Consider the following 9,871-nt stretch of genomic DNA (forward strand, 5'->3'; position numbering starts at 1 on the left):
GTCAACTAGCTTTATTTCCACAATGGGGCCACCCAGCAGTACCGATTCTCACCAAAAGAGGGCCACCAGTTTCAAGTGTGGAAGTGGCGGCGAGCTGTCAGTGTGTAGTTCCTGTCCCAATGCATTTCATGCGAATGCACGTCTTCAGGGGGAAGTTAGTACTACAAATGTCGGTGAGTGCATTTTAGTTCTGTTGCTCACATGTGGTGGAGAAGATTTCCATTAGTTGGTGGAAGACACTTTCTCTGCAGTAATATTCATCACATATTTGAAATTTTTTGCTTATTTACACAGATTTTTTTTATTATTTTTGAGTATTGCGGATGTTTTTTGCACATTATGTTTTAAGCTTGTAATATTTACTGCACTATTTTTTTCTACGGCAGATATGTCCCCCCATCTATTTTTTTAAATTTTGCCCAAACATATATTTTAATGTCCCTGCTCTCTCCTTTTTTGTACTTGAGCTGCACAAATAATCTAAATCCAATGAGGCAATGTGCAGAAATGTGAATTTATTGTTCGGCAGCAACAGTAAAGAGGAGATTATTATCTTTGACATTCTCTCTTATGCTCCATTATGAGCCTGGGAATATTGTTGGTGGGTTTTGAGCTATGGTGGCCTTATAGTCAGCTGAGTCTGGACTCTATTGCTTATTTTAGTATTGACAACATTGTCACTTTTAATGGTGGGTGGAGGTGTTTATTGTGTTTTTGTACTCTATCCATATTTTGAAGTCCATAACAAAGTAGATTTTGACAGTAGTATCATTGTGTAATCACATTTAGTACCCACTTGTTTTGGGGTCTTTCCCCCTATCCTGTATTTTGTGTAAAATGACCCACACCAATATGGTGTAACTACGTAATAATTTTTACAATCCCCCCCCCCCTAACTTTTGTGTCACCCTATGTGATGACACATATCTATCTCATATGAAAGGTGAGATTTTGTTCAAGGTAAACAAGGTGGTGAAACCAAGGAGGAAAATGAAGCAGAAAATGTTTGTTTTTATTTGTTTATAGCTATAGCATATATATGCCCGTAAGTTAACATTTTTAATAATACGGATATGCAGAAATTACAAAGCTAATTTTCTGATGTTTTAATTATAGTTGGAAAATGGCATATGTTTGGAAACTTGTGTAGGAGTGGTTTGAGTCTATTATACATTTACAATTTGCTTTTTATGTTCATTTAGATTCTTTTGACTGCTACAAATGCCCATGGGATATGTGGCCTAATCATGGAAAAGACAGGTGCCTTCCAAAAACGTTTGAATTTCTATCCTTTGAGGAGTCACTTGGTGCCACGCTTACTGGCTCCTCCATCACCTCGTTCACAATACCGTTGTCCATTTTAGGCCTCTACCTTAAAAAGAAGAATACTCCTATTGTAAAAGCCAACAACTACACACTAAGCTGTCTACTTCTGGTGTCACTTTCCTTTTGCTTCCTGTCATCTTTGATGTTTATTGGCTATCCCCAATCTATAAAGTGTTTTATTCGACAGGCTGCCTTTGGTATGGTTTTTACTCTTTGCATTTCGTGTGTTTTGGCCAAAACCCTTATGGTGGTCATCGCTTTTGTTGCCACAAAACCAGGAAGTAGCCTATTAAAATTAGCAAAACCTAAACTGTCCTACACAATAATCTTCGGATGTTCTCTCTTGCAGTTCATCTTATGCACTTCATGGATATCTCTTGCACCTCCTTTCCAAGAAATTAACATTGACATCTACCCAGGAGTTATCATTGTGGAGTGCAATGAGGGCTCCCCAATTGCCTTTTGGTGCATGATTGGTTATCTTGGCCTCCTGGCCACAATCAGCTTCCTTGTTGCCTTTTTGGCCAGAAGACTGCCTGATAGTTTCAATGAGACCAAGTTCATCACTTTCAGCATGTTGGCCTTCCTCAGTGTTTGGGTATCCTTTATCCCAGCCTCTCTTAGTGCAAGGGGAAAATACACCATTGCCATGGAGGTCTTTGCTATAATATTCTCTACTTGGGCTCTCGTCATCTGTATGTTCCTCCCTAAATGTTTCATTGTATTATTTCGGCCTGACATGAACACCAGACAGTGTCTCCTGGGAAAACAGAGAATAGAGAATACAATGAACACAAGCTAGGAAAGATTAAATCTATTTTGAGATATGTATGGCTTGGGGGTTTCTTGAGTTAATCTATATTTACTTACTTTACTAATATCATGGGCCAAAACATCAAGTATTGCTGAATCCAACTATGACATAACTGGATGAAGATATGAGGGCATATATACCATGGGACTCAATCCAAACTTTAAAACATGTTGCATTTGCATTTGTGTGAATTGTATTTGAATTTTGCTAGTTTACATTTTTAAGCTGATATATATATATATATATATATATATATATATATATATATATATATCTTCTATATATCTGCGTTTGTTGCTTATATTTGCAAATACATGTAAAACCACCCTTCCGCATGAAGGCACCTTTACAACCTACAGGTCCTTACTCTAAACCAGTGTTTTTTAACCTTTTGTAGTCCTGGCACCCTTTAAAAATATGAAAAATCTTGAGCCCCCCCCCCCACTCCCATTCTAACAGTGTAAACAAGATAAATGTTACTTACATTAGAAGCTCCCTTCACATCAACAGCTCCCTAATCACATCAGAGGTTGCCCCATCAGACCACAGCCCCCTTCACATCAGGGGCACCCCATCATATCAGATGTCCCCCATTATATCAGAGTCCTTTCTTCACATCAGAGGCCCCACTTTACATGAGAGTCCCCACATGACATTAGAGTTCACCTATGACATAAGAGCCTCATCCCCCATCACAATACCCTTCAGTCACACGGCTCCCCCCCATCACAGATCCACCCAATCACACAGTCCCCCCAGCACAGAGCCCCCTAATAACGTCCTCACTTCACATCAGAGCCATATCTTTTGCTCCAGCAGCAACAGGCCAATAAATATTGCCAGAAAATAGACAGAAAATAACTTTACATTCCTTAAGACATCTGAAAAGTGAGCTTGAGTGATGGAGCTCACAGTTCAAAGGTTTGGGGATCTCCATTCAGAATAATAACTGTAAGTACCAGTGAGCTATCATTCACTGATTTATCCTCCATTTTTTATTATTGAAACTCAGGACAACAAGCAAAAATCCACTCAAATACTTTATTGTACAGCAGTAAGGCCACATCGATGTGTTAAAAGACTCCAGCAACTTTATCCTTATCCCCCCATGACACTATTAGAGCAATGTAGTGGTGGTCAGAAACAAGAGTGGGCAGGTCATATCTCTGAAGATGTCAAAATCCCCAATCCATTTGTGAGGCTAAAATAATGAAGGGCACCTGGGTCCTCTTACATGCACAGAAGTGCTTTGGTGCTTCTAATCAAGAATTACAACATTTACATGTCATTTTTACTAATTGCTTTTTTGTATTAAACTATGCTACTGAGGGCCAATGTATATTTGCAGTGTGAGATCGCCTGAGGCACAAATAAAATAATTTGCCTGTATACAAGGGGGCATGATGCCAAGCATACAGAAAACACATTTAGAATTTACATACTATGTAAAGCCAAATGGGGCCCTAGACAAGGTAGCAGCTTTGTACTGTCCCTGTGAATTACTTTGTAAGTGATATAACTAAAGGTTTTTTGGGTAAAGTATGTCTTTTTGCTGATAATACAAAGGTGTGTAATAGGGTGATATCCCTGGAGGTGTTTGTAACATGGAACTTGATTTGCCATTGCTGGAAGATTGGTCAAAGCATTGGAAACTGCAGTTCAGTAATTCTAAATGTAAAATAATGTACCTAGGGAAAAATAATCCCTGGAGAGAGTACAACATTGGGGGTACAGTGTTGGCCCGCAATACAGAGGAAAAAGATTTGGTGGTACTTATTAGAGATGATTGCAAAATGAGGAGATCCTGATTCCCCTATATGGATCTCTATATCACTAGAGGGGTCACCAGCAGGAGGAAAGAGGCCCTGATTCCTCTATATAGATCTTTATATCACTAGAGGGGTCACCAGCAAGAGGAAGGAGGTCCCGATTCCTCTATATAGATCTTTATATCACTAGAGGGATCACCAGCAGGAAGAAGGAGGTCCTGGTTTCTCCATATAGATCTTTAGTTATCACTAGAGGGATCACCAGCAGGAGGAAGGAGTTCATGATTCCCTTATATAGATCTTTATATCACTAGAGGGATCACCAGCAGGAGGGAAGAGGTCCTGATTCCTCTATATAGATCTTTATATCACTAGAGGGGTCACCAGCAAGAGGAAGGAGGTCCCGATTACTCTACATAGATCTTTATATCACTAGATAGATCACCAGCAGGAAGAAGGAGGTCCTGATTTCTTTATATAGATCTTTAGTTATCACTAGAGGGATCACCAGCAGGAAGAAGGAAGTCCTGATTTCTCTATATAGATCTTTAGTTATCACTAGAGGGATCACCAGCAGGAGGAAAGAGGTCCTGATTCCTCTATATAGATCTTTAGTGAGACCTCATGTAGAATGCTAATACTAATAGTGTCCAATTCTGAAAACCTCACTTACAAAAAGGTATTGAGAAGATAGAACGAGTCCAGAGATGGGTAGCAAAAATGGTTAAAGGTCTGAGGGATAAAACATACCGAGAGCGACTTCAGGAATTTAATATGTTCAGTCTGGAGGAATGAAGGGAAAGGGGAGACATGATTGAAACCTTAAAATACATCAAGGGGGAGCATAGGGTTCAGGAGAGCAGTTTTTTCAATATGAAACCAAAATCAAGAACACAGGGACATGACCTTAAAACTGATCTTAGAAAGTATTATTTTACTGAAAAGGTAGTTGATGCTTGGAATAAACTTCCAGCAGAGGTAGTAAGTCAGTCAACAGTAAATGGCTTTAAACATGTTTTGGGACAAACATAGATTTATACTCAGACAATAAAGTTAACAAAACAGAATAAATAAATAAAAATAAAAAACAAAAAAAATGTTAAAAAAACGGGCAGACTCGATGGACTACTTGATCTATTTTCTGCCATCACTTTTCTATGTTTCTATGATTGCAATGGGCAAAGTAAAGCAGCCCCACTTGCACTGACTTTACTGGCATAAACACAACTGCCTACAAGTGAATACCCTGGTGAAGAAACAGCCAGGTGCACAGCTTTGACCCGATTGCACTGTCACCCTTGTTTATCGCAGGACCCTGAGGGTTGTAGCTGGGCCCCCTGGATCTCCACCAGGCCCTAGACTCCTGCTTAGGTTGCCTTGTCGATGATCAGCCACAGCCCCAGCCAGCAGCATTCAAACCAATGGACCAGCTTGGAATCCAGGAAAGCAGCATTTCATAAGGAGAGCTCAGCAGCAGCATTTTCCGATAGTAAAGGTTTACTTTAAAACATTAACACATATTGAAAATATTATATATTGAATTGGTCATAAATATTTTTGCATTTCTCAGTAGGTAGTAGGTGATAGCTAGCAGTAGTTAGTTGCATTCAAATGCCAATAGAGGGTTACAGCCAGCCCCCCCCCATAGTTGGCGCGGGCCCCTTTGGATCAGCAGGGTTTAGCTTTGAAGCAGGATGACTCCTGCACAGTGTAGGTCAGCACCTCCCCCAAAGCTGTCACAGGATTGCATGAGAATGCTGCATATCCGCCTAACGCACTGGCTATCACTAGAGCATCGAGGATAGCCAGTGAATTAGGTGGCCACACAACTTTCTTTGCAACCCCCCAGTGACAGCCTACCCTACTGGCAGCTCATCTTTTGTTTATTATGGTGCGGGTAGAGGGAGGGAGCTACATGTGCTAGATAGCTGGGTATGCCACTAATCAAACTCTCACTGGCCCCATCCCTGCCTCCTGCCCAGCAGCTCTCAATGTTTCCATGAGCAGCATAGAGCACCTGGAGCTAGCAGAGTGGAGACACCCCAGCTAGAGATGTGAAACTTGGGCTTTGTGTATTTATTGGGATCACCTCCAGGCCTTCCCACTACATACCCAAATGTTCTGATGTTACCCTCATATTTGGGAACAGTGATGTCATCCCCTTTATTTGTAGAGCAGTGATGTCATTCCTCATATTAGTGGAGAAGTGAGGGGTAGCAATGTCATATTTCACATGCACCTCTTGGCCTTTCCTTGATTGGCTGATCTGGATTTAACATATATTGGGGTCACCTCCTGTCATCCCAACATATGTCCACACTGACATTTAACATGTGCCGTGTAGTGCGTTGGTTCTTCCTGAATAATATCCCAGTGCACTTTGCACCAGATATGTGTTGCGCTGGCAAAGAATGGTGTATGCCATATTTGTTGCAATCCACGCCAATGGCAAGGTGTTTTAGGGTGCCATTCAGAATAATGCGGTGCCATTATCACACTAACTCATGTAATGTGCATTGCCTCAACTCCATTGCCTCAACTCATGTAATGTGCATTGACTCAACTCCATACTGCATTGTACAAGCACACGCACACTGAGGGGGGGAGGGGGGGCTGTCAACTAGGCTGTAAGGGACCCCATGATTACTAATGGTAGCCTTGTCCTCAGTGATAATAATTGTCCAGCATTTATATCCACATGGACATCTTAATCCTTGCCTTGACCTATATGGGCATATCTTTAAAGCAGTGAAAGCTACTTTCACCAAACATTTAACATTTATTTAGTGGGACTGTGACAACATAGGGACTATCATCACTAAGGACAAGGCTACCATTAGTAATCATGGGGTCCCATACAGCCTAGTTGACAGCCCCCCCGCCCTCAGTGTGCACGTGCTTGTGCAATGCAGTATGGAGTTGAGGCAATGCACATTACATGAGTTGAGGCAATGGAGTTGAGGGCAATGCACATTACATGAGTTATGCCCTGTACACACGATAGGATTTTCCGATGTAAAATGTGTGATAGGACCTTGTTGTCGGAAATTGCGACCGTGTGTAGGCTCCATCACACATTTTCCATAGGAATTTCCGACACACAAAGTTTGAGAGCTTGCTATAAAATTTTCCGACAACAAAATCCGTTGTTGGAAATTCCGATCGTGTGTACACAAATCCGACACACAAAGTGCCACGCATGCTCAGATTAAATTAAGAAACAAAAACTATTGGCTACTGCTCCGTTTATAGTCCGGATGTACGTGTTTTACGTCACCACGTTCAGAATGATCGGATTTTCCGACAACTTTGTGTGACCGCGTGTATGCAAGACAAGTTCGAGCCAACATCTGTCGGAAAAAATCCATGGATTTTGTTGTCGGAATGTCCAATCAATGTCCGACCGTGTGTACAGGGCATTAGTGTGATAATGGCACCGCATTATTTTGAATGGCACCCTAAAACACCTTGCAATGGACGTGCATTGCACTGCCAACAAATATGGCATACACCATTCTTTGCCAAGCATGTGTGTTATTTTTACTGGGTTGGGGCAGAGATCCAGGGAGAGCTGGATGACTCACAGGCAGCATCATTTAGACCTCCCCCTACTTCTCAAACTTACTAAAAACTTCCAGAAGAAAGGGAGGGGAGGTGAAGTGGAGCTGCCTGGAGTATTCATGAGGGCCCTGGCCAATCCCCAACAGATGGGTTGGCAGGGGGCAGGCCCCATAAAATACTCAGGGTGAGCCCAGCTGGGGCAGTGGAGTGTTAGGCTGTTGGAGGCCTTTGAGAGCAACCCCCTAGTCTGGGGGTGAACTCTGGTGAACTCTGGCCTGGACTCGGTTGCGGAAGGGACCCTTCTCATAACACACAAGGAGGACTGTGGTGGAATGGGCAGGAGAAAGGGGCAGCTGCAGCCAGCTGGACTGGCAGTGCCTGAAGAAGTGGTACTGGGAGCAGTAGCCACAGATAGGACAGCTGTGCACTAGGACTTTCTTTGCTACACAAAAGGGGCCTGCAGTCCCCATCTGTTAGGGGCAGGGATGTGTTTAAGATTGATTGGACCCTGGGCAAACATTTTCTTAGGGCCCCCCCGATTCTGAGATATACATTAAATAGCAGCTAGACACAAAATCAGTTTACCCGGGCAGATCAGGCAGCAATTGCGATTGGTTGGCAGAGCTTGCAGCATATCATTGCCACTCACTGACTGGTTGCTAGAAGCTAAAACACATTATTTCTGCTTGCTGGTTACTAGAGATTACTGGTAATCCTTACCGCTCACTGATGGTTGCCAGAGGTTACTGCGCATCATTACCGCTCACTGATTGACTGCTATAAGTTACTGCACATCATTACTGCTAACTGGTTGCTAGAGGTTACTGCACATCATTATTGCTCACTGACTGGTTGATAGAGATTATAGCAGATTATTACTGTTCACTGATTGGCTCCTAAAGGTTACTGCACATCATTACCTCTGCATCAAATTGTGAGCGTGGCTAAACTGCACTAACAGTGAGGCATTGTTATAAACCAGGATTTCAGGAGTGCACCATATACATACTGCAGGGTTCTGGAGTGCACTACATAGCGTACAGGGTTGAACAGTGTGCTATGTACAGAGTGCATGGTTGAGGAGTGAGCTACATACAGAGTGCCGGGTTGAGCTACGTACAGAGTGCACAGTTGAGGGGTAAACTTTGTATAGAGTGCAGGGTTGATTGGTGCGCTACGTATGGAATGCAGGGTTGAGGGGTGCGCTACGTATGGAATGCGGGGTTGAGAGGTGCGCTACATATGGATTGCGGGAATAAGGGGTGTGCTACATATGGAATGTGGGTTTGAGGGGTGCGCTACGTATGGAATGCGAGTTTCAGGGGTGTGCTACCTATGGAATGCAGGTTTGAGGGGTGTGCTATGTATGGAATGCGGGGTTGAGGGGTTCGCTACATATGGAATGTAGGTTTAAGGGGTGCGCTAAGTATGGAATGCGGGGTTGAGAGGTGCGCTACATATGGAATGTGGGAACAAGGGGTGTGCTACATATGCAATGTGGGTTTGAGGGGTGCGTTACGTATGTAATGTGGGGTTAAAGGGTGCACTGTTTATGGAATGCGGGAATAAGGGGTGCGCTACATATGGAATGCGGGTTTGATGGGTGCGCCACGTATGGAATGTGGGTTTGAGGGGTGTGATATGTATGGAATGCGGGTTTGAGGGGTGCGCTATGTATGGAATGCGGGGTTGAGGGGTGCACTACGAATAGAATGCAGGGTTGAGGGATGCGCTACTTATGGAATGCGGGATTAAGGGGTGCGCTACATATGGAATGCGGGTTTGAGGGGTGCGCTACATATGGAATGCAGGTTTGAGGGGTGCGCTACGTATGGAATGCGGGTTTCAGGGGTGCACTACGTATGGAATGCGGGGTTGAGGGGTGCGCTACTTATGGAATGCGGGTTTCAGGGGTGCGCTACGTATGGAATGCGGGGTTGAGGGGTGCGCTACTTATGGAATGCGGGGTTGAGAGGTAAACTTTGTATGAAGTGCAGGGCTGAGGGCTGTGTACATCCAAGTTCTCCACCCCCTAAGTACAAAGCTCCCCCCCCAGATTCCAGTTCAGAGCTCACCCCCCTGTCCCCCCCCCCACTCCAGTGTAGAGATTTCTCATTCGTTCATTGACAGACAGCCTTCTTTATTCATAACGATAGGGTTATATCGCCTCCGCAGGAGTAGGACTAGGCAGAACAAAGAAAAAACACTTGGCCACTCCCATGAGCCATCCTCAGTCAGTATATAACCCCCTCCCTGCTCTAGATATTCAGTTTTTTTTGCCTAGTCAGGAGTAAGGACTTAGTTCTCTGCTGGGATCGCTAGTCCTGGGAATTTTTGTTTGTTATTTTTTGCATTTCCTGGATTTTTTGTGGAGAGATCTCCAATCAACTGCCGGGCTGGG

The 9,871-nt window shown here is 43.4% G+C and overlaps 1 protein-coding gene across 1 annotated transcript; it reads left to right on the forward strand.

Annotated features, from left to right (window-relative positions):
• The first annotated feature begins 1,206 nt into the window (after positions 1-1,206).
• On the forward strand, positions 1,207-2,317 carry LOC141133526 (vomeronasal type-2 receptor 26-like). The gene has a single exon (XM_073622956.1). The coding sequence runs from the start codon at positions 1,235-1,237 to the stop codon at positions 2,126-2,128; it is 894 nt and encodes a 297-aa protein (XP_073479057.1). The 5' UTR covers positions 1,207-1,234; the 3' UTR covers positions 2,129-2,317.
• The last annotated feature ends 7,554 nt before the right edge of the window (positions 2,318-9,871 follow it).

Source organism: Aquarana catesbeiana, linkage group LG03, assembly GCF_042186555.1.
Source record: "Aquarana catesbeiana isolate 2022-GZ linkage group LG03, ASM4218655v1, whole genome shotgun sequence".
Lineage (NCBI taxonomy): Eukaryota > Metazoa > Chordata > Amphibia > Anura > Ranidae > Aquarana > Aquarana catesbeiana.

Coding starts and splice junctions, on each gene's coding strand:
- LOC141133526 (XM_073622956.1), top strand. CDS start 1,235: ATGTGGCCTAATCATGGAAAAGACAGGTGCCTTCCAAAAACGTTTGAA.